We start from the raw sequence: 26,434 nt of genomic DNA, 5'->3' as shown, positions 1-26,434 counted from the left end.
TAATTTGCACCTGTTATTGCCTTCACTTCCTTAATTAATTTTTCCTGTGACTTGGCCCAATTGCACTCTAACAAACAGTTTTGACAATGCTTTTTATAAAGTGAGATCCATTTTTAAAAGAAAACCTTTCTTTTAACCCTGTTTTCATAATCGTCTCTTTGAAGTTTTCAAAATCACCTTATTCTGGTCATTGGGAAAAGTTTCTTCTAACTTAACGTAATAGAAATTTTCAAATCTAGCTTTAATTTTTTATTTTTATGCTTTTAATAAAAAATAATACCTGCTGATTCTGCCATAAAAGTCATTGTTTAGGCCAGTGTTTCTCAACCTTTTCTCGTGACACCCTTACATATTGCACCATCATACACAGAATGGACACCCAACATTTATCCCTCCACCTTTGCACACTGGTACTCACTAGTATTCCATTGTTTCTTTTCTCCATCAGTTTCTTCCCCCTTTCTCAGCTAACATGACTCCAGTGTTGACAGAGTGGGGCAGGAAAAGGGCAAACAAGGATGCTATGCAGGCACCCAGCATCCTCCTTATTAACCAATGATGTTATTGGTTGTTCGAATGCCAGTGGTAAACCCGCAGGATGCCCAAGTTATAAAGCTGCAGAATAAAAACCTGTGGGTTTGTTTTAAAAAAAAAAGACCCAGTCGCTGGTTTGTTGAAAATTTTTGGGCAAATTGTGGCAATTTATTAGGTATTTTGCCAAGGCATCCCTGAAGAACCCATAAGGCACCCCGGGTGAAAAAGGGTGGTGTAGGCCATCAACCATCTCCCAGTCACTATACATCATGCAGACACAAGTTGTCAACATAAGTTACCCTAATAAACTACATGAATCCATTCCTGGAGTAAATTTAGACAGGGAAGACAGGGAGTGACTATATAGAGCCTGCAGGAGATCAGGAGGAGATCAGAACTACTGAGATGCAAAGCACAGCTAAGCAGGGCAATAACTTCACAACAGACTATAGAAACTTTACAAGAAGACCTCAGTAAAATAAAAAGGGTGTGCAACTACATGGCAAATGAGGTTTAATGTTGAAAAATGCAAAGCTAAAAATATGAATGCAAGTTACCTGCTAGGCAGAGAACGTTTGGGGGAATCCAGGATGAAAAAGGAACGGGGGTTCTTGTAGATTGCTCAGCGATGGCATGCAATGCCAAGCTGCAGCAAGCAAAGCAAGCAGAATATTCATGTGCATGAAAAGGGGTATTTACTCAAGAGATAAAATTATAATTCTACCAATTTACAAGTCTGTGGTGCAGCCACATCTTGAGTATCCCATCCAGTTCTGGTCACCAGGCCTCAGGAAGGATGTACTGGAACTGGAGAGAGTCCAAAGAAGGGAAACAAAGCTAAGGACTGGAGGACCTCAGTTATGAGGAACAACTACATGCATTAAACATATTCTCCCTGGAGAAGAGACGCTTGAGAGGAGATATAATAGTGATATACATACAGTATACCTCAATTGTAATTCTAGCATAGGGGAAAAAACTATTCAACTTCAGGAAGCTTAAGGACATGCAGCCAACCAATGAACTTGGAGGAGAAGCAGTTTAATCATAAGCTGTGTAGGGGGTTCTTTACTGCCACCTAAAAAGGGTAGTCTGGGGTACGGTTCATGTGAACTCCAGTACGGTTCACTTCTGATGAGAACGCAATCGTACCAAAGCAAGCAATTCTATCCATTTTGGCACCTTCTCGTTTACAGCGGTTGCCAAGCAACATGAGTATGCGCCGGCTGCAGCTCGATGACACAAGTGTACCGCGGTTCGGATACAAAAATCAAATGTGAACACAGTCCATTGGGGGCAGGGGGAGGTGGGAGCAATCGAACTCTGGTTCGGAACAGGCAATCGCTCCAAGTGTGAAAACACCCTAAAAACCTCTTACAGTAGATGGGCATCTTAATGAACCCAGTATACAGGGATTTTGGGATTGATATTGACATCCACACAGGTTGAACTGGATGGACTGATTTATTTATTCAATCTCACCAACTATGTAACTATCTAACTATGTAAAAACTGAAACCAGTAATATATTAAAGAAAACATGCCAACTGTTTGATACTCTCTGCTTTAGCAAACTAAATGTTGTTTAGTTGGGGTGTACTGTACATATACCTTAAGAGAACTGAGTTATTCTTTGCCTAATGCTATTGTTCTTGGAACCCCAGACAGCAGTCACGCATACCAATTGTGCAGCTCTCAGCAGACATACTGGTTTAAAGGGCAGTGACATAATTTACATTTATTTATTGAGTAAATTCAATATGACTTCTCCAGAACCAGTATATTGGCCTGTACCAGATAGCTAGGGAACTTTAAACAGAAGTAAGTGGTGTCAGCTCCTCTATTTCTACCCCATACGTTCTGCTCTGTTATATTTTCTCCTGTTTTATCTCATGTTATTTCAAAATAACACAAATATTTTCCTTTTTGTATCTTTAAGCAGGTGGTTTAGGAGAATCAGCAGTTACCGGGATTGTGGTCGGCGCCTTTCTAGGCACAGGACTGTTAATGGCATTCTACTTTTTCAGGTGTGTTCTGAAATTCTAAAAGACAGATCAGTACGTGTTTATTAATCCACCAAGTTCTAGTTTTTACATATTTTTTTTTTATAAAGCTAAACTTGAGAATGCTTGTATTTTAACTTTTACTGCTAAGGGATTTGTAATTCTTCATAATCCTATGATCCAGGCACCCAGATAGCACACCTTGACCTCCACTGACACAAGGGCAGAGTTTGCTTGGACAGTAGAGGAGCAACAACATACCAATTAGTCACCAAGTCTGCTCTTCCTTTCAGCAAGTTCACTGTGAGCACATGTGCAGTGCAGCAGAATCTGATTGGCTTTGAGTGCTGGATCTATGTTTTCACGTTTAAATGTTCCTCTGCACTGGATTAGAGAAAAAAAAAGTTGTGTTTACTAGTTACTAGTAAAAAATGTATTAAACATTTTTTTAAAGACAACATAACTGCATTAGTTGGGAGATACAATATATATGAGGATGATGTTACAATATTGCAATTAATAGTTTTTTTTTTTAATCAATGAACCACCTACAAAGTGCATGAGCAGAAAAAAGTAAATCAAATAATGTTTGGTGTGGCCAGCTTTTGTCTTTAAGGAAAAGGATGGACATACCAAATATTGATTCATTTTTTTTTTGTTTATAGACCTTTCATATAGTAATTGATAAATAAAAATGCTTAAAAGACGAGTGCGGGGATATTAAAAAAAAAAAAAAAAACTGTCTTAATTACCTAGATAGATGTAACATCGATCCAAAGCTGCATCTGTTCCCCGCCGCCTCTAGACCGAGAAATTAGCATGTAAAGACCACTGATTACCTGGTTCTCAGTCTTTACTGAGCAGAGGGCATGGCTTTGTCACCGGCTCTCCCTTCTGCTCCTCCAGCGCCAGGTTGTGCAGGGGGGTTGACTCAGGCTCTGTGTCACGATGAGAGGCTGAGCCAGGTGCCACCCAAGGATCTGGTTGAATCCTCACATTAAAGCTGGGATCAATCCAGAGAGAGTCTGGACTGGCTGAGTGACGTCAGCCGACAGCAGATTTTAGCCCGATGTCGGCTGAATCCTCAATCACAGGAGTGCAGAACTAACTGCACTTCCAAAATCTACAGGAGGAGTATGGCCAAAATAACTTCTTTCATTTCATTCTTTTTAGAGGATCTCCATTTCCTTGCATTTTTTCACAAGTGCCTTAAAGTGATTGTAAAGTCTTCTTTTTTATTTTTTTTCTGAAATAAAAAACATGTTATACTTACCTGCTCTGTGCAGTTGGTTTTGCACAAAGTGGCCCTGATCCTCCTCTTCTTGGGTCCCTCTTCTGTGAGCTCTCCTGATTGCCTGACTGACTTTAATTGACAGCAGTGGGAGCCAATCACGTAGCGCTGCTGTCTCAGCTAATGAGGAGGGGAGTTCAGGGCAGCTGAGACACTCCTGCAACATCGCTGGATAGAGATTTGTGCAGGTAAGTATTAGGGGGCTGCTGCACACAGAAGGTTTTTTTTTTTCTTAATCCATAGAATGCATTCAGATAAAAAAAAACCTTCTGCCTTTACAATCCCTTTAAAATACGGCAAAGTACTGCAAGTGAAATTTTGCTGTCTTGTCCTTTCCAATGCTCTTCAGTAAGGAGCATTCGAAAGGCAGCGCCTATGACAAGACACAAAAAGATTCCAAGCTCTCCTTACCGACCAGTCTTTGACAAACCAAGTTGACCTGTCCAACAGTATGCGTTAAAAAGCTTTAAGACATACAGTAAATAATAAGAAACAGTGCAGTGGTGTCTCATCTTCCGCCTTTCTCACACACTTATATTTGTATTTTTATTTTTTCTATATATAGGAAGAAATACAGAATAACTATTGAAAGGCGAAATCCTCATGATGACTGCAACATCGGAAAACACAGGCAACTCCGAGAGGACTCCATAAGATCTAACTTCTCTGCGGCCTAATTTAAAACAATATATACTGTATATGTGTATTAGATTTTATGAAGATGCAACCAAAGACATCTCTGCGTCAGATGGATCACTCACGGAAGAGTAGCAAAATCATATTCTTGTTTTTTTTAATTTTATCTTTCAGAATCTCAGGAATGATTTAGTAATCATACGATGCCACATGGCCTTTCATCTCATGAAAAGGGACAGTTTCAAGCAAATTGGTAAAATTTGCGCTGAATAAATTTTCTTTTTTTTTTGTTAACATAGAACCCTTTGCATTTCTTTTTAAAAAAAAATCTTAGATGGAGGTAACACTTTCCTGTTGAAATCACAGATTTTTAAAACTGTGATTTCACATTGTTTTAATAGCTAATAAAATGGCATTGTAAAAAATGTCACAGTTTTTTTTAACAAGATGTAGAAAAAATTTATATAGATTTTTTTTTTTTAATTATATGCATTGAATTGCAGCTGATTGGGTAACTGAAACAATTTTCAATGCGACAATTTGTGTAGTAATTTTAAAGGTACATGAAAGAACCTAAATTGACTCTGCTGAGTTGAATGCAAATACAATGAAGCACTGAAGCCCAAATTTCTGTCCATCTTATTGAATTTTTCTGGTTTGCTCAGTCCCTGTATAGCTCTTCTGTATGACTTAGAGCTGTAAATGAAAGGTCACCCTTTAGTGAGCACAGGCCATGATTGTAATCCTGTGGATGTTATAATGCTTTGCCGTATTATATATATTCAGGATAACTTAGCTGAACTTGTTGTTCAGGTTTTTTTTTTTTTTTGTATAGGTTTTATTTAATATTGATAAAACAAGGTGTGTTAGCAGTTGAACATATCTTCCTCTACTACAGGCGTAACCATTTGAAACCACAGAAAGCTTATCAAGGTTTCATGTTCTTGGAATTTGGAACTCTATCTAAAAAAAAAATGTAATACTCAAAATTTATGTAGCTATAAAACTATTATTATGTCTTAGTGCCTATGATGAAATGGTTAGACCAAAAGCAATCTGTTGTTTGTTGAACTTGAGAGAGGACTTGGTGCTGCAGTTGATTTTATAGTGTGGTCCCACCTGGGCACTTACTCTGGAAAAGTGTAAAACAGGTAATAAAGAAATTCTAATATTTGTGCTATACCACTAAAAATACCTGTAATATAAATATAGTCTTTAAAAAAGACTAATGTTTTGCTTGATGATAAGAATATAAATTGCTCTGGCTGGGACTTACAATGCCACACTATATTGAGCAAATTTGGTAAACTTTAACATTTGCTATAACAACAAAACTAGCATTAACAAAATATGTGTATTATAATGCAGAACTCCTTGACATCTCATTGGTACTATTATTTTTTTTTTTTTTTTAATTAAAAGAAGGAACCCACAGAAACATGCTAATAATTTTATTCATTTTAACTTTCTTTTTTTTTTTTTTTTAAAGGACTTAGTTTCTGTCACAGGGAAAAAGAACTTACATTATTTCATTTCAGAATAGATGCATGACTAGGTTTGTTCATGGGCAGGATATGTGAAATTCAACCTATTTCTGGGACCTTAGGAAATATTTACAAATGTTTGCAAATATTACCAAATTTGGATAAAATTATATTTAGATATACGTGTAAATACCATTTACCATATATTCTTGTACAGTAAAATTCCTTTTTTTATAGAGAAGACATTCCATTCTAACAATTATTATTATTATTATTTTTTGTTATCCTGCTTAGATTTTGTTATTTTGTTTTATTTGTGTTTGTCATGTAAAATTCAAAAAGAGCTGACATCACACAAAGTAGAATGTTTTGATCAGTGTTCTCTGTAAATAAAAAAGTTTTTTAAGTTGACAGAATTTTCTAACAATAGTTAGAAAAAAATACCCTCTCTTTTTATAGAAGGTCAGGTTTACTGCTTTCTTAATCACTTTCATTTGTAAAGGAATCTACGAAACCCTTGCTTACATTTTTTTTATTCAATAACCTTGATTTTTTATATTACAGTAAACCCCCCTCCATTGCGGGGGTTACGTTCCGGACCCAGCCGCGAAAAGTGAAATTCCGCGAAATAGAAAAACCCTATTAAAATGCATTGTAGGCATGTTTTTTTTACTGTCACTGTACGTGTAAAAGCATTTTAAGGTCTTTAAACACACTTTTAAAACAATAGAAACTCATTTAAACACATAAAAGATACTTAGAGACAGAGCAAGAGCTATGAAAAACACAAAAATCTTTCATTTTTAATGATTTATATAGTAAAATAACATTACAAAAAAAAACGCGAATTACCGGGACCGCAAAAACTGAACCGCGATGTAGCGGGGGATTACTGTAATTATAGATATATTAATGTTTAAAATCCAACAGCTTCGTTTTATAAAGTAACACACTTTAGAACAATATAAGGTAGAATACTTTAGAACAGGGGTGTCAAACTAAATTTCATGGCGGGTCATATCAGCAATATGGTTGCACTAAAAGGGCTGGTTGTATCTGTAAGACTAGATGTTCTTACCTTGTGCTGCTTCCAGGAAGAAGCTGGGGTAGAGCTGGGAAGCAGAAAGTGCAGGGTCTGGAGGAGGACCAGAGGAGGGCTGAAGTCTGCCGAATGTTGAGACCAGGGGAAGTGGAGATGAGGGGATTGTGTGGCTGCACAGAGAAGAACAGGATCTGTCCGAAGAGTTCTGTCCTCTCTGCTGGCGACGGCTGAGACAAGGTAGGGGCTGAGGTGAGGAGAGTGCTGCAGGAGAGGTGCGAGGGCCACATTAAATGGCCTGGCGGGCTGGATTCAGTCAATGGGCCTTCTGTTTGGCACATGTGTTTTGGAAAAATATGGAATAAATTAAGGCTGGGTTCACACTGTTCCATGCGGAATGCAACATGTGTGGTTGCACTCATGTAGGTGTGAATGAGCCCTAGAAAAAGGACATAAATTCCTTGCTAAATGTATATAAATAATTATAAATATATATTATTATATATAAATTATAATTATATATAAATTAACAAGGAATTTATGTCCTTTTTATCAGCAGCAGCTCACAAGCTCACGGAGCTACTATAGAAAGTTTTAATTCCTAAGCACAGGTATATTCCAACATTTAATGAGCCCTATAGTTTCCCTTTCTACAGCCCACAGATTGGGACCATTCACTCAAGAAAGAATGGGATTTCTTTTCATAATCCATTTTCGTGCACCAAAATGCATGAGTTTTGCTGCATAAAAAATGGACAAGCCCAAAAAGGCGAAAAAGTCAATCTATTTCAGATATGAATTCTTGGACTTGCCATGCCAACATAATTTTTTTTAAGTGATTATCCTACACAGTTTCATCTCAAGTTTTTATCCTCTTCGGAAATATTTTATCTCGCAAGTAATTTTTACATTATCTGACTAGTTTCTCCTTTTTAATGATATCAATTAAAAATACCTATGTATTGGATCAGTAGAGGCAATTATTTGGCTTTAATAATCACTTAGTAAAAGCAAGATTTAAAAAATTATTTCTAAACAATTTGTTTTGTAACATTTCCAACAGTTTATTGCAGCTTTTGTTGGTGAAAATGATTGAATAATAAATTGATTAAATTAAAAATAGCTATGTATTGGATCAGCAAAGGCAATTATTTGGCTGTAATAATCACTAAGTAAACGCAAGATTTAAAAAAATTATTATTTCTAAACAATTTGTTTTGTAACATTTTCAACAGTTTATTGCAGCTTTTGTTGGTGAAAATGATTGAATAATAAATTGATCACCTTTCAATTTGTTATTTTGCATTTTGATCAAACATTATCCCTACCTTTAAAATGCACATTAAACATGTGTTCTCTCCATTTCAGAATGTGATTGGATTGCCTTTTTTTAATTTGCTTTCAAAATTATTAATAAGCATCTGGAATAATGTTTTGTCCACTTGCCTGTGAAATAGATTTGAGAAAAATTACTTTAAAAATGATCTTATGCATTCAGCCCCCTCTAGCAGAGCTGAATGTGTTTCATTATTTGTTCAAGTGAATTAGATGTGCAAATAAACATGAAATAATTAGGGTGACTCCCCCAGGCTTTTCTCACCGCCATATTGGACAAAGTGTAGTTTAAAGGGTTGTCAAGGTATAGCTCCGAAATTATTGCAAGAAGTGTCTGTGCTTATAGGACGGATTTTTTTTCAACACTGTCATCGTGGCCATGTAAATGGCACATGTGGGCAGTATAGGGGTCATTGCAGAGGAGAGTTTAAAGCATAAAGAGTATGGGCTTATAACACCTTTGTGCATGAGCCTTTAGCTAATGACTTTTGAATCTAGGTGTTTTGTGTAAAAAGTAGCTGACCGAGCTACAAGATAATTTCATTTTTGAACCACTATTACTTGTTACTTTTGAAAAATCATGTGATCTATAAAGTGTAATTATTATTATTTTTTTTTTTTTAATTTACAAATTTCCCTTTTTTAGATCTTAATTTGTACATTACTTTACAGCAGGATAGCATTTCACATTTTCACAATTTATTGAAAAATAAGCTGATTTTTTTGGTTTATTTTAGATCGACTGCCATTTTGTTTTTTTTATGTTCACATAGATGTTTAATGTATTTTTGTCTTTTTTTTTAAATAATAACATATTTGTACTAGTAAATAATTATATAAAATTAAACTTTGCTGCAATACATGTCTTTAATTTCAAAAGTGAATACAAATGCTGTTGTGTATGGCACAGTGGCTATCTCCACTGATGTAAAATGGTGATTTCATATTTTGCTTAGTATACAGAAAATGGTTTTATTTTTGTTAAACACATTTTTAACAGCTTTAATATATAATATGGTTATTATCCTATAACTGAGATCGGAGGCTTCATATGAAATATACTTGTGCTATTCAACATTTTTGAACAAATAACAAGCCACTTGTAACTTATTGGATTTTAACAGCAATAGTTGGGCTAACCATAGGTCTCTGTGGGAATGATGATGAGATGATGAGAATCAAGACTTCTGTTTGTCCCCTGTAGTGCCAAGATACGAATTACAAGTGTGACTAATGTCTTTCTCCACCAACGTTTTATATAGGTTTTCCAAAAAGCTAAAAAAAAAAAAAATATTCAAAAGAAAACAAGTGTTTGCAGTGGTCAGATGTGCTCATTATCACCCCCTAGGCATAGATGACCCAATCCTCACCTCAACATGCTATTGGCCATTGAATCTGGGACAATTTCAGTCATCCCAACATACGTTTTTAGCAGGCAGGCAAGCTTGCATTGGATTCAAAAGCCAAATGCAAATTGGCTGTTCACTTTGCAAGGGAATCATTCAATCATGTTTAAGTAAAAATTTAGTTTTTTTTTTTTTTTTCTTGCACGTGATTGGTTATTCTTCGCAAAGTGAACTTGAACTTAAACCACATTCACTAAGTTATGGGGACATTCCCTTGCAAATTGAACAGCCTATTTGCCTTTGGTAAATCAACCCCAAAGATTCAGAAAAATAATAGATTCATAAAAAATCAACCCCAAAAATTCATTAAAAATCATAATAAATTATGAATAAAATTCATAATAAAATAATAGATTCATAATAAAATAAAAAATAATGGTAACTTTTTTTTTATTTCACTATTTAAAAATTGAGCTTCTTTTACCAAAAGATTATGCTTTTCACTTGAACCTGTTTTGACTTTGAATACAGTTTATTTTGTGGTGTATTAGCTAAAATTTGTTTATAAAGTAAGATGGTTCAAGGACACAGCTGTTTCTTTTTTTGGTTTTTGGTTAACGGTCTATTAAGCTAATGAGGGTTATATACTGCGCCAATCTCAACAGATAAAGAACAAAAAAGCAGCTAGCACAAATCCTGAATAACAGATATAATGAAAAAGAGCAGTAGGTGCAGCACTTATATATAGTGAACAGTTCATATAGTCCACAAACAGGAATGGAGTAAGGGAACAGTAAAGGTTCAATTTCAGTCAAGATGTCAATCCAGGGGCCACCACCCACAATCACCCAGGTGTTCAAGCCTCTTACCAGAAGTGACGACCCCCATTATAGAGGTCAGTCTAGCGCATATAATAGTAAATCTCCTGGATACTCCACACCAGCCACCACAGCAATCCTTGTCCTGTAGCCCGATAACCAGACCTTATTGTCAAACCATTTTCAGAAATGCTGCATGTGAAAGAGTGTATTGTTTGTATGGAACCTGATCTTAGCAGCGTGGTAGTTATCCTTCCTCCTGGGCTCCTGCTGCATGACATCAGTGCCCCGCCCCCAGACATCTGACGGTCTATTAAGCTAGACAAGGTGTAGATCTTCTCAACAGATTTGATTTAAAGCTTTTTTTGAGACATCCTGATATGCCTGTTATTACCTTTATTAGTCAGAAAAGCTTCTTTCTTATCCCTCTCTGAATTAATTTCACATTTTGTTTCTGGAATCTGAGCTGTCTGGCTCAATGGCTAAGCTCAACCAACTGCCACCCCACTGATCAGGATGCTGGCCTTTATTGGTCACAAAGGATGTGCTACTAGACAGCAGTTGAAATGTAATCCAATAGAAACACAGTATAAGCGTTTCTGGGTAATGAACGTAACAAGAGGTATGTTTTTTTTTTAAATCTGGTAAAAGTTAATTAGCATAGTTTACTGATTACCATATACTGTATTTTTCAAATATTTATAGTGAATCTGTGCCCATACAATACATAATAAAGCATTTATAGATGCTGAACAAGCAGTAAAAGCAATATAACGAAACTCTTCATCCACCGTTGTAACTATATGCATCGTGGAAAAATTAATACTTATGGTTTACAATAGAGGCACTGAGCTTCTTTCCCTTTTTGTTCTTTGGCACCCTACTGGCCTTCAAATGTAAAGAAACAGAAGGTGATATAAGATGTTAGAAACCAACAGAAACCCAACTTCAAAGTCTCTGTTGTGATCATTGAGGATAAATTATTCCACAGCACATGTGGCTGTGGATGTTAGTAATGGTTAGTTTTAAAGCTCCTTTGCTTGTTCAGAATATGTTGAACTTTATATATACACACACCAATATTTATAAATACATGCATAAATATGCATCCTAGCCCTGTGCGCATCTTAGTAAAACATAGCTTTATTCTCTTGGGGTTGGCAGCAAAGAACCTGTAACCGTTGTGGTAGTAACTTTCTGCATTGGTGGTGGGAGCATTTACTTGGACTCTGTACGGGGAGGGACTTGGCATGGGCTCAGGTTACAAAAAGGTTATCCGATGTCCCCCACCAGCACAAGAATACCTATCAAAGTCTTAAGTTTCCTCACCACAATGGAGTACAAGTAGCAACGACCCTTGTTTTGGTAGCCGCCAAACCACCCCTATCCCGTATTAATACCTCACCGTTTGGGCTTCCCCTACCTTTACTCTGATATATAGAGCAAAATGAAAATGAAGAAAAAAAATCTAACTTCTAGCTTGTGAGAAACCCTTGGATTTCTCAATCATCTTGTTCACTCCTTTCAACATCATAAGTCGGAGACAATGGTCATTGAAGGGTGATAGGAAACCCTACTGTTGAATGGCACATTTTATATTTCTGGTGCAGCTCTGAAGTCTCAATATAGGGTCTTCACAAACTTCTAAATGCTATTGTACTGATGTAAGTAGAACTGTCTGCATATAATGTAATTTATTTATTGTCATTTTTGTAGAGCATACGTATTCAAGATGTGGATATGCTTTCTTTATGTAATATAATTCTGTAAAAGTGATGAGTTGGTCAGTTGTGCTTTGTGTGATATCTGTTCACTAGTGTGTACATCTTTGTATGCATTTTTCATATCCCAATGCAAAGATATGTTCCAGAAAAAAAAAATAAAGATAGATATTTGTTTGTGTAAATTGCTTTGGTTTATGTCAAATTGTGTTATATAAATACTGTATAAGTAACCTAAAGCAGCACTTACTCTCAAAATTTAGTGTCCACTTCATAAATACTGGATCATTCCCAATGTTAAAATCACACAAACTGGCCACAGCTGGTTATTCAAAGTTTGTACTAATTTTATCATGATCATAGCCTTGAATAGACTACAGATAAACTTTGTAACTTGAAATAATAAGTTATAGAAATCTCCATAGTAATACAACTTAGTACTAACTTTGAAAATAATTCTATTATTTTAATTATACAAGCTGTAACATAAAATTTAAATAAGAAAGTGGTACCATAGATTTACGTAAGATAGGTCAATCAGTTTAATGATAAAGGTTTCCATTTTCTCCATCTTTAACTCTAGGTAAACATTTCAAAAGTGCAAAAAAAATAAAACCCACAAAAATGTAGGGAACGCTCTAAAGTTTTTTGTTTTTATATTCCTCTTCCCAACACTTTCTAAATAGTTTCTTACAAAGAACCGCACACACAATATACCTATTATTACCTCTTTCATGCAATAAGCTATTTAAAGTGGAACTAAACTCATCTAAACAATGTTCCTCCATATTGTACCTTAGCAGCAAAATCCCCCCCTCCCCAAGACAGCAGTGCCTTTATATCTGCCTACGACACTAGACACTAGAGCATGCGTAGTTGAGCATTTTGAGCGCCTTACTGTGATTACATTATAATCTTTCTCCAGTAAGGTGTTCTGCAATTTTTCTTCTAGTGATATCACAGGGGGTTAGGAAGCACTTCTGAACTTCATGGGAATTATTCCTAACTTCAGTTTTGGGCAGAAGCAGGGTTATGGGATTCAAACCGCAGAAGCCGCACTAAGAAGTGTTTTACTTTGGTAGTAGGATTCTAAGCTTTTATAGTGGTGGACTGCAGGTTTAGTTCTTCATTATATCTAAGGGGCTATAACAAATAAAAATACTTACCTTATTCCTCGCTCACGTGGGCCTCATCCCCATTGGACAATGAGTCGCATGCAACTGCTCCTCTTTGTAAGTCATGGAGAAGCCCCCTCACTAACATCACTTACAATGAATGACCGGTGTTCATGTACTTTATGTAAGGACATTGAGGGCTCATCCAAATTGCCAAAGCAAAGCATTGGGTGCCAGGGGATCAAAGAATAAAGTACATTTCTCCAATATAGAAAAAAGGAGGAGAACCCCCCTGGTGGGACTTTAAAGGTCTTCAAGAAGTAATTCAGTTTTTGAAGGAAAATGGAGTAAATGTATATAAAAATATAATTTTATTACACAAAAGACAATAAAATCCCATAAGGGCAAAAATACATATAGAACATATGGGTGGCTGGCCCTAAAAAGACATCATCATATGATAACAATAGGTACTGAAAACAATAGTATAATTATGTAAGCCCAAGTGGTGATACACTCGACGCGTTTCTGGAAAACTATCTGTCTTCAGGGGCTAGACAGTTTATATTTGCTTTTATTATCTGGCTATAAATATTATACTCATCTTTGTCATGTGAGTGACAATATTACATATAAATGTTGATGTTTCATCAGTATGGACACATCAAGTATATATATATTTTTTGTTCCTTACATTGTCTCTCTTTATTTCTCTTCGAGGTACTTTGTTATAATATACTTCACAATCACAACACCCCTGAAGATGGATAGTTTTCCAGAAACGCGTCGGGTGTATCACCACTTGGGTTTACATAATTATACTATTGTTTTTAGTACCTATTGTTATCATATGATGATGTCTTTTTAGGGCCAGCCACCCGTATGTTCTATGTTCTACATGTATTTTTGTGATTTTATTGTCTTTTGTTTAATAAAATTATATTTTTTATATAAATTTTCTCCATTTTCTTTCAAAAACTGAATTAGTTCTTGAAGACCTTTAAAGTCCCACGGGGCGGGGTTCTCCTCCTTTTTTCTATGTATTAGGGATGTGGTCCCCTTTATAGTCTCCCTACCTCCCCAACCAGCCCCATTTCAATTTCTCCAATATAGCTCCCTACACTTAAAAAGATTACAGTGTATAAATTAAAGCGGTACTATAGGGGGGGGGGGGGGGCAAAAGGGAGTTTTTACAAGATTAGCAGAGTTTAGCTTAAATAGGGAGATTCACCCTATTTGCACTGTTTACTGTTATCATTGAGAATAAAAGTGAAAAAAAAATTCCAAATTTTGAGTTGTCACCAGAACAGGAATAGAGGGTTAAATCTTCCAATGGGAAGACTAGTTCTGGCGACAACCAGGGATTTCCTATTTTTGAGGGATTACCTATTTTATCTGTGTTGGCTATGGGACAGGAAGTGAAGGGGAATCTCCCCAATGGGACGCAGATGGCAAAGGAACAGATGGGCTATAACCCTCCCTTACTCTGCCCAGAATTTGGCCTTTAGTGCTACTTTAAATATTTAGAAGCTGGTATCCTGCATTGTATGTTGGATCCACCCTGTCCTCAGCCTTGCTATTGGGACAGATAACATTAAATAAAAAGAAATGTTTGCAGTCAGCCATTACGCCTTCCATAGAGGGTTTTTATCAGATTTGACTGCAAAAAAGGATATACACTTTAACATCCAGACAAATAATTCAGAATTAGCCATTAAAGGATCAGGCACACTTTGCTAGTATTCCTGTAGCATCTAGAAGGAGCAATTGGCAACAAAATTAGTAAAATCTGTTTGAAAGCCTCCACTGCCTTGTACAGAGCTAACCAAAGTGTTTCAGTGTCATGCTTACCCCTAACGCAGGTGGTCAGACACTACAGCTGGCTTCTGTGTTCTTCATCTATAGCAGCCCCCATTCCCATAAGGCAAGCAGGCCTACTATTACTTGGTTGCCCCCAGGACTTACTGGATACACAATGCTATAGTGCCTGGCCACCACGCCAGTACAGATGCGGACTGAGCAAAGCAAACAGGTACTTGCAGTTGGCAGACAGGCAGAGTGGTTCAATGACAGTCCAGGTAAAAGGCGGGCAGAGTTCACAGAATAGTCATTATCTGATCTGAGGTAATACACAGGAAATTCCAATCTAGCAGAGCAAGGCAGACAAACAGGCAGCTTGATCAGGTATTACACGCTCTATTACAAGCATGAGACTGCAAGCTTGGCTGGCTTAAATCAGGTTGGGTCTCCACCCAGAGTCTGGCCACATCAATCACCCTGCAGGTGGACAGACAGACAAGGAGAATGTCACAGCCAAAACCAGCATGCTGGAACCAGTAGCTAAGTCGGAGCAGGAATGTACACGCACCTGACACAGCCATGTTTGTTTTGTTTTTTTTACAGATGGAGACTTTTATCAAACTGCATGGTGGTTGAGTCTAACAAATCTGTTGTAGGTGAACCTGATATTAAAAGAGGACCAGCCACTGCATAGCTTATGGAAGAATCTGAATAAATTTAAATTATATGTAAACCCAAAATCTATTTTTCATGTTGTTTGGCAACATGCCTTACCATATCAGTTATCTGTTAATCTTTTGCAAAGTTTCTTGCCTGGTGATCCTGCCAGTAACATCACTTCCTGTTACAGGTTGACACCACTAATGCTGGCAATACAGTAGTATTTCAGTCAATTACTGAATTGGCTGAAATTTGAACCAAAGCTGGCCTTGTCTTCACCACCTGGCGTGACAAACTTCAATAACAAAAAAAACAAAGGAGCCAGGTGGAAAATTCTTGGACAAACAGTATTGGTGGCAGCCAAGCAGCTGTAGTCACTGTTTTGGTATTTTGACAGCACTGGGAGTAGTAACTCTACTATACTATACTATACTATACTATACTATACTATAGCTGGCAGAGGAGAGTCACCCATCCACACTTGGATGGGGAAATCTATTGATTTTTCTTGTTTAACCCCTTCAGGTGGCTTAATGTGTATGGCTAGCCTAGACCACCTCCTTGCCAACAGCAGCAGATTTGTCAGCCTGCTGTGTGTGCATCTTCAGTTGGCCATCAGAAAGTTTTCTGATTGTCCTGCAGAAATCTTATGAAATTTCCCATGCTCTCTGCCTCTGCTGTCTGTTATCAGTTAGCAATTTATTCCAGTTTACTCTGAAAACAAATGCAACCACTACTAAGGACTGGTATGCCTACCACATCTAGGGACTGGTAAGCTGCAATATATAACATTTTTGTTCTTGGTCTTAGATACACTTTGTATGTAAAATTCATATATGGGCACAGAAGAGGTTTATAGCAATACCATCTCATTCTAATGTGCCCGTGACATCTATAGACTATAACCTTGTTCCCTAGAGATAATTGGGCCACAAAAGGTACACAAAAAGAAGATAAACAACATAAGAGATAGTCGTTATATTCTTGGGGACACATTAGTCCTAATTGTAATTAGTGATGAGCCGAACACACCCTGGTTCGGTTAGCAACAGAACACCGCGAACAGAGGAAACGTTTGTTTGAGCAAACAAACTCCATTAAAGTCTATGGGACTCGAACGTCAAAAATCAAAAGACTTAAATGCAAGTTATTTCACACAAAAAGTGTATGGGGGTCCGAGTACTGACCTGGGGAACATGTAGCAATGCAAACATTGTTTTTAAAAATAATCTTTTTTAAAGGAGCAGTGATTTACTGATTTTAATGAGGCTTAAAGTGAAACTATAACAATGAAAAATTCCTTTAAATATCGTGCCTGGGGGTCCCCTGAATGTACCTGTAAAGTAGCACATCTGTACGATGTATGTAGCCTGCTGCAGCAATACTGACATTTCTAAAGCAAAAAATGTCATATACAAATATACATACAACTTTCAAATCGCATGTACTTGTCATACAGGTGCAGAAAAATTGGGCCTTGGCTGTTGGTGGTGCCTGAACACCGCAACCCCTCGCATTTACTCTTGCTGGGCGCAGGAACAGGCCCTGCTGGTAAGAATTCATACAAATTTAAAATCGCATGTACTTGTGCATTATGGATGAGGGTGTTTGAATTTCCCACGAAGAAGCACATTTGTTCGTCATTCAATGAACGAGCGAACAGCCACACTTACGTTTGACTCGAACTCGAAGCTCATCCCTAATTGTAATACTCACTGTAGTGGAAAAGATCGAGAAACTCACATATTTAATTGTACACATAAGTAAAGTAATGCACTACTCCTTCCTTATTGTGCACAAAATGTGAGTACAAATATTTAAACAAACTGAGCAATACTCGGTTTATCAACATCAAGCAAAAGGACAGTCAGCAACTCTATAAATCTTCCAATTCTTTATTGTCACGCCTCAGTGAGTATAAAGACAAGGTGGCTAATGCGTTTTGGCGATGAGCCTTGATCACAGCACACTCTGTTCATCAACCTCACAGTGTTGAACACAATACAACTAAAATGAACCAGCAATCTAATATATAGTATGCTACATGCGATAGTTGAGCACACTGAGTGTCCAAAAAATATGTCAAACAAAATATATGTAATCTGCTTCAAAATATCCACCATGCACAAAAATCAAAAGTCAGACCAGAGGTGACATCATCAACACCTGGAATTAATAGCAGCAACCCGACCTCAATGCATTTTACCAATATGGCATCCTCAGGATGTTCCATATTGGTGAAATGCTTTGAGGTTGGGTCGCTGCTGTTAATTCCATGTATTGATGACGTCACGTCCGGTTTCAGGTGGAACGCACACCGAGACTTTGGAGAGAGTGACGGGCGGTTTTGTAGCAAACGCAGGTTGATTGAGCTGGTGCCTGTCTGAACACAATAAAATGTGTGCAATAGACTAGCTGTATTTTAACTATTGATTTTAATAAACATACTTCACAATATACCTAGCATTGCCTTTTTGGGATTCATGACTCCATATGGAATGTGAAAGAGGAAAACACACTGGAGGCAGTATCCATACAAAACACAGGCTTAAGTTATAAAGCTGTTTAGGTCTGTATGGCCACAAAGATCATGTGGGTGTCCCCCTAAAACTCATGTGGCGGAGCACTTTGTTTGGAGAGCTGAGAAGTTTTCACAGTTATCCATAAGACACAGTGGATGGGACTTTATTGAACATTTTTGAAAAAACTTTGAAGTATTTTTGTCTTTTTACTTTTGGAGCAAGGTAGATATTTTGAAGCAGATTACGGACACTATTATACATATATTTTGTTTGACACATATTTTTTTGACACGGATGTGCACAATTATTGCATGTAACATATATCAGATTGCTGGTTCATTTAAGTTATATTGTGTTCACAACTGCTGGGTTAATGAACAGAGTATTGTTCAGTTTGGTTAAATAGTCATACTCACATTTTGTTCACAATCAGCAGTAGTACCCTAATTTACTTATTTGTTTATTTTTGAGTGGAAAGTTTACTTAAAGGGGCAGGTTGTCACCATTTATACTTTATTCATATATTTAATTGTGCTTCCCCTACAAATAATAGAAGTTGGTTAATTATAAGATTTGCTATCATCTTTGTAATATTCCTGACAGTAACCAACATAAAACAATATAGCTCGTATACATGAAGAGTAGACCGTTTGTAGACGATTAGAGGATCGTGCTAATTTCCAATTTCCTAGTTTAAACCCCCAGGGTTGAGGGTGTCTAAGGTAGAGATCCAGTAGGTCTTCCATTGGCACAATTTGGAAAAACGTTCTGGCTCAGGGAGACACCTAGATATACCCTCAATAATTAACACTTGTAGCCCTCTAGTGGATTTCTTGTGTACTTCTGAAAAGTGGCGTGGAACACTGTGCTTGTCGTTACCTTACTCTATAAAATGGCGATGTTCACCGAACTGTTGCCTAAGGGGTCTGATGGCATGACCCACATGAAGCATCCCACAGGGACATGTGAGGCAATATACCACAAAGTCAGTGGAACAGTTGAAGAAATCATCAATATAGTAAATTTTACCCTTAGCGAGGAACTGTTTCTTACCATTCTTGACAAAATCGCAGATTTTGCATAAATTATTCCGACACCAATAAATACCTTTCAAAGTAATAAGACTCAAGGGGTCTGTAGTATAAGCGACTTTGGAGGGCTTCAATTTGCTTGTGTCATCGTATTTCTTCAGGGTAGGGGCCTTTTTTTATAAGTAATCTGGGCTATAAATGAGGGTATCCCCCCAATGTTTGGTGAAGATATGCTCCATTTTTTGGTGTCAGTTGTGGTATCTAGTGATAAATCGAACAGATTGTTCATTCTCTCCTTGGGCTCATTTGGGTGGTTTGCCTTTTAAATAGGTGGATTATGCCTGATCAATCAATGGCTCTGGATGACCCTTTGGTATATTATGGGCCACACATCACTCATTTAGTAACACACTGAGACTTGTAATAGATATTCTGATTGTCATGGTCACAGTCTCTAGTGCAATTCTGTTTACAATACTCACCCGTAGGTAGATTTCTAATCCATCACCGATGATGGCAGCTATCACAATGTAAGAATTACCCATAGTGGGCTTGGTGTAAATCCTCGCAAAAATTCGCCCATTGTCATGGCCCATTGTTCCAAGTCCAGAAATGCAAACCTGTCCTTGTCTCTGACTGAAGAAAAGGATAGATCAAATAAGTATTATGTCGTTTATGTAACAACCATGAAAACCTAAATGAGAGGCAAAGGGGTTAGGTTGCCAAATGTAGAATGTTTCCAAATACTCAATAGTTAAATTGGTGTACGATTGCGCAAAATTGGTGCCCATCGCAGTCCTGTGAGTCTGTAGATATAAATCACCATTAACGTTGAAGTGCTTATGGGTAAGACAAAAATATGTGGCATCCATAATAAAAGTCACCTGTTTTGGATTAAACATGGGGTCTTGATGCAGTAAATTTTGGAGGGCTAGCATATCTGTTTCATGGGGAATGGATCTGTATAGAGATCTTCAATGTCTAGTGATACCCATAAGTACACAAGTAAGTCTCATCCCAAGTATAAGAGGCAAGAAGCTCTAGCAGAAGCTCTGACCTTGTGCTAAGGGTTGCAAAAATTGATCTATATACTGTGAGAAGTCATTTGTAACACTCTCCATAGCGGCTACTATGACCCTGCCAGGAAGGTTCTGCTCATTCTTGTGGATTTTTGGCAGGTGATAAAAATACAGGGTTTTATAGAAATCCTTACGTTTAAAAGAGGCTTCAGTTTTATCGATAGCCCCCTCTGACAGGGCTCTAGACACTAATGCCTCGTTTCCACTGAGCGGATCGGTTCGGGTCGGTTCGGTACGGTACGCTAATTTGAGTGTTTCCATTATGAAAGTGGCCCATACAACCGAACCAAACCGCACCATTCCTGGTCCTGCTTCAGATGTAGGGCCATAGGAAATGGTACGGTACGGTTAGGGCGGAGCTACTGGCGTCACACGATAGAGTCCACTGATTGGCGGACAGGAAACCATCAATGCTCACGTCAAATGAAAGAGCAAAACAAACACCTCATTTGGTGTAAACCCCGCATGGTCCCTGGTGGCCTGACTTGCAGTGGAAACACTCACCTGAATAGACCGGACCATTCTAACCCTTCCAAACTGTACCGACCCGAACCGTTCCGCTCAGTGGAAACGAGGCATATGTTACCTGCTTCTTTTTTAAAAGATGGTATTGAATCCTTGACCAATCTAGTATAGGCACCAGAGTCAGACAGTAATCTATAGGCCTCAGCAACATAGTCTACCATATCTTGAACCCAGCTCAACTCACCAGCAAATCTGCTACCAACTGAATTACCCGTCTAATAGTTTGCAATAAAAACAGGGGTTTAGTTAGCACACAGCTCTGCAGCTTACACATGTATTTGCAAATGTGTGCTAACTAAACCCCTGTTTTTATTGCAAACTGTTAGACAGGTTAATTTGGTTGGTAGCAGATTGGTTGTATAAATATGGCTCTATTAGTTGTAGTATCCAGCTAGCTTGGAAAAGAAGCACATGCCCAGAGGCGATTCTGTGCATGCTCTGAAACACAGCTCACCTCCCCCATCTGGTGACATCATCACCCTAATGTAGACGCTGCAATCCATCCTGCTATCCACGGATTTCCTGACAGCTCACAACCCGGAAGAGATTGGTCAGCGTTTCTTCCCAGCTGTGCAGCTGGTGTAGAGCCCTTTGTGGATGTCCAGACGACAGATGCCCACCAGATTGAAGAGGCTCTTTTTAGTTGTTTGCGTATGAGTGGCCATTTTATAGTTTCAATAAATTATCTTATCTATTGCACTTAGAAGCGCTCTCCCCTTCTTGTCTCTGTTTCTCATTCTACAGAGTTGACTTTCTCTCTGAATGAGCTGGCTCTAAGTGGATGAATTTTTAAACTGGATTTTAATAAGGACAATTAAAGGACTTTACTGTCTTTTTATATTGTTTTAACTGTTTGTTGTAACTTTCCCCATACGCCTACAATATTCTCTTTTGCCTGAGATGAGCCAGTGAGAGCTGCTGGGGAGCCAGGAGATCTCAACACTCCCAGAAGTGTCAGTTTTCCAGTGGACTTAAAAGGACCATTTCTTAGCAATATAATAGAGTTTGGGGGCACAGCAGCAGTAAGGGTATTTACTGTCTTCTTTTGTAGGGGAAACCTTGCTGGGTATGTTTTGCATTGCCAAGGGTTGCTTTAAAACAAAAGAATACAATTCTAAATGTTGATCCCTAATTGTATAATACAGCCTATTAAAAAAAGAACATGGTACACCCAATCAAAGTTAGGGTTTATTTTATCACAGTCAGTATAAGGTTACGTCATTAGAACCAATTAAATATGATGTATGCCAGGCCTATTTATTCCCTGAACAAGGTGGTTACAAACACAGCAGGACCAAGGCTCCAAACACCCCACATCTGTTATATGTAAACTTTCTATCATTGACAGGTAAGGAGTTTCGTAAGTTTAACCAGAAAATCAGGTGCCACTTGAAGAATTTGAATGAGCCACATTAGGATTATAATGTTCCACTTACAAAAGTATTAACAGAATCATATCAGTTGTAATATATATATTTACTATATTCTATATTATTATATAACATATATATAGCACCATCTTTCCTTCCATTATATGAAGAGATATAAACAAGGGAATGTCATGCAAAAAAAAATGTATGGTGTTGTCTGTGCAAGGTCTTTAACAGAATAAGCAGATGGGGGTAACTGTATCTTGCAGTTTACTAAACTGGCACAAAGGTAAGTAAGGTAGGCATCAAAGGTAATATTGAGCCTTAGCTCTGTTCCTGTATGCTGTGTGAAGGGGGGTGCCCCTCTCCTCCCCCCTCCCTTTCAGTTCTCTGCCCCCTTTTTTATGAAATCTCAGACAAGCTTTTTAAATTCTGGACTTTAAATGAATGACGAGAAGACTGCAGATAAACAGGTACAACTTTGGAGGAGGATATGTTTTTCACACTGCAGTATAATGTGAAACAGAATATGAAAGCTGCACAAACATGGACTCTTCATAGCAATGTCTCTTTTGCTTATTCAGGATACTATGTGGCTGCATAACATATTATCTAAAAGTCTCACTCCCTACACAACAGAGAGTCTAGCTGAGACCCTCTAGTTCAGTCATACAGTACAGAACCAGGGGCAGCCCGTCCATTGGGGGCCCTAATCTACATGCAGGGCGCCTGATGCATGGATTCCAATTTTTTTTTTTTTTTTTGGAAGCACGTGATTAGAGCCAGAGGCTCTAATAGGCTTCAAAAAAGGGTGGGCTCGGGGCACAGAGCACTGTGCCCCGAGCCCACCCAGTTGTGTGACAATAGGGAATGAATATTCGCTATTGTCACACGGATCCTCGTCCTGGCCAATCAGAAAGTGGGTCCTGAGACCCGTTCCCCGATTAGCCGAAAGGAGAAGCCATGCCATTGGCCGAGGAGGAGGAGGGAGGAGACGCGGGAGACTGAGGAGAAGCCGCCGTAGCCGCTGCTGCCTGCCTGCCCTCCACATGTTTGGGGTGAGTGAGCCGGCGACCGGGGGTGGGGTATGGTTCCTCACAGTAAGTCCAGGGTAGTTGGTAACACAGGTGAACAGCTGGAGGGGTTCTAGGCCCAAAGATAATATGCCACCCCACTGGAATTGCAGTACTCTGGAAGAATTCACAGAAGAGGAGGGGTTATAATGTGAAAATGTGCCAAGAACTTGGAAAAGGGAATATATAATCCGCACTATGGCTCAAACCCTCCACTATGTAGATATGGGATATAGGGCCTAACTACATATAGCGAGCTGCTGCCCCCAATTACCCACCACAAGAGTGGGGTCTGTATTAGAATTTAAGGTATTGGGTAGAGGCTCTGCCCTAAATGTTACTACTTGCCGATACCATGGGTGTATTAGTGATCATAACAAATCTCAAACATAATTAGTAATTATTAAATGCTGTAAAACTTTACCTTACATTGTACCAAAACTATATGAATCCTTATATTAATGTGCTTATAATCACAATCCAGTTCAAATAATCATGTGCAAAATCAAAATACTGTGCAAATCATTATGTGCAAATTAACACAATCTGTGCAAATAATCGCAAAATGAACGGCCAAAATAAATGAATGCAGAATCATAATAAAGTGCTGGTGCTAAATATCCAAAAAAACAAAACAAAAAACTTTTTATATAATATATGTGTCCATAAAAAACATTCACATATGTGGTTCCCTTAGTATCGATTCTGGACTTGCTGAATCTTATAGTTCCATCCGTGGGGTGACATTAAAGTTATTTGACACAGTGAAAAATACTTTTTTTCACCATGCAGTGAATCTCAGTGTCTCCAGTTGTGCCTCCTACCAGGTTTCACACTCACCAGAGGTCCTTCCCCTTTCAACAGGGGTATATCGCTTTGGACAAATACAATGGTGTTACTGCCTCCTTCACGTCCGCTTTACTGGTGGATCCCCCTCGCTATGTCCTCCAGTTATTCTTCATTTCTGCTCCTGGTGTCACAGGAAGTGAGGGGACATCTCCCCAGGGAGACAGGAATAAAATGATGATAAAGTTTTAGACTCTTTCCTGTGATAAGCTATAATGTTCTAGTAACATTGGCTCTATAGTATGTATTATAAAGCAACTAGTATCACCGGCTCTACCCCATGTTGATGGGGACAAGGGCCTCATCCCCACAGCTCTGGCCGGTGGTTGTAGGGGTCTGCGGGTGGGGGGGGCTCATCAGAATCTGGAAGCCACCTTTAACAAGGGGGCCCCCAGTTCCTGGCCCCTTCCCCCCCATGTAAGTGCCTGTCCTTTAGGGACATTTCTTATGTACCTAAGGGATGGAGCCACCTGATGTCAGCAGGTGACCCCATCCCCTTGTGATGTCACTGACTGACCAGGCCATGCTGGGTCGATTACATCACAATGGGGGCAGGGTCACCAGGTGGCATCACCTATTTAAGTAATGTCAGATGGAGGAGCAGGCAGTCCGCCGGAAGCGTTTGTCAAGGCCAGAGGTTTTATTTTCTTTTTTTCAGGTTCGGCAGCCCGGCAGGCGGTGTGAGATGGATCTACACCGGGGGGAAATTGTTTTTTATTTTGAATAAAGGAATTGTCAAAACCTTGTTTACTGTCTTTATTTATTTTTTACACATTTTTGGTGAATGGGTAGGGGCACCCCTACTCATTCACATGGGGGGGTCAGAATCTGGGGGGCCCGCTTGTTAAAGGGGGCTTCCAGATTCTGATAGGCGATAATATTGAAATGGAAGGGGTATCAGACCACTGCAAATCTACGAAGACCTGGCCGTCCCTCTAAACTTTCAGCTCATACAAGGAGAAGACTGATCAGAGATGCAGCCAAGAGGCCCATGATCACTCTGGATGAACTGCAGAGATCTACAGCTGAGGTGGGAGACTCTGTCCTTAGGACAACAATCAGTCGTATACTGCACAAATCTTGCCTTTATGGAAGAGTGGCGAGAAGAAAGCCATTTCTCAAAGATATCCATAAAAAGTGTAGTTTAAAGTTTGCCATAAGCCACCTGGGAGACACACCAAACATGTGGAAGAAGGTGCTCTGGTCAGATGAAATCAAAATCGAACTTTTTGGCAACAATGCAAAACGCTATGTTTGGCGTAAAAGCAACACAGCTCATCACCCTGAACACACCATCCCCACTGTCAAACATGGTGGTGGCAGCATCATGGTTTGGGCCTGATTTTCTTCAGCAGGGACAGGGAAGATGGTTAAAATTGATGGGAAGATAGATGGAGCCAAATACAGGACCATTCTGGAAGAAAACCTAATGGAGTCTGCAAAAGACCTGAGACTGGGACGGAGATTTGTCTTCCAACAAGACAATGATCCAAAACATAAAGCAAAATCTACAATGGAATAGTTCACAAATAAACATATGCAGGTGTTAGAATGGCCAAGTCAAAGTCCAGACCTGAATCCAATCGAGAATCTGTGGAAAGAACTGAAAACTGCTGTTCACAAACGCTCTCCATCCAACCGAGCTGGAGCTGTTTTGCAAGGAGGAATGGGCAAAAATTTCAGTCTCTCGATGTGCAAAACTGATAGAGACATACCCCAAGCAACTTACAGCTGTAATCGCAGCAAAAGGTGACGCTACAAAGTATTAACTTAAGGGGGCTGAATAATTTTGCACGCCCAATTTTTCAGTTTTTTATTTGTTAAAAAAGTTTGAAATATCCAATAAATTTCGTTCCACTTCATGATTGTGTCGCACTTGTTGTTGATTCTTCACAAAAAAATTACAGTTTTATATCTTTATGTTTGAAGCCTGAAATGTGGCAAAAGGTCAAAAAGTTCAAGGGGGCCGAATACTTCTGCAAGGCACTGTATATATATATATATATATATATATATATATATATATATCTTTTTTAAGAAATAGATTTTTTTCTTATGTAGCACCCTCCTAAGACAGGTGCTAGGTAAAGCATTTGCTTTGCTCCATCTGCTTATCAGGGGAGCCTGATCTGTTTATTAGGCCTTTTACATGTGTCCAGGTGTGATTCACTTTGTCTGAGGGAGTGTCCCCACTGTATCCAATAGG

At 38.4% G+C, this 26,434-nt stretch overlaps 1 protein-coding gene across 2 annotated transcripts in view; it reads left to right on the top strand.

Moving 5' to 3' along the window:
• NPR3 (natriuretic peptide receptor 3) overlaps positions 1-4,895 on the top strand; it is a 163,734-nt gene extending 158,839 nt beyond the window's left edge. The window contains exons 7-8 of one of the 2 annotated variants that reach the window (XM_082272494.1): positions 2,477-2,561; positions 4,394-4,895. In XM_082272494.1, coding sequence (XP_082128620.1) covers positions 2,477-2,561; positions 4,394-4,505 — 197 coding nt within the window. In that variant the 3' untranslated portion in view covers positions 4,506-4,895. Of the gene's footprint in view, positions 1-2,473; positions 2,562-4,393 lie in introns of both variants that reach the window. The other variant, XM_082272493.1, reaches the window with a different exon arrangement.
• Positions 4,896-26,434: the final 21,539 nt, after the last annotated feature.

The sequence above is a fragment of the Pelophylax lessonae genome (genome assembly GCF_965119305.1).
Source record: "Pelophylax lessonae genome assembly, chromosome: 1".
Taxonomy (NCBI): Eukaryota; Metazoa; Chordata; class Amphibia; order Anura; family Ranidae; genus Pelophylax; species Pelophylax lessonae.
This window is presented reverse-complemented; position numbering and strand designations above follow the sequence as displayed.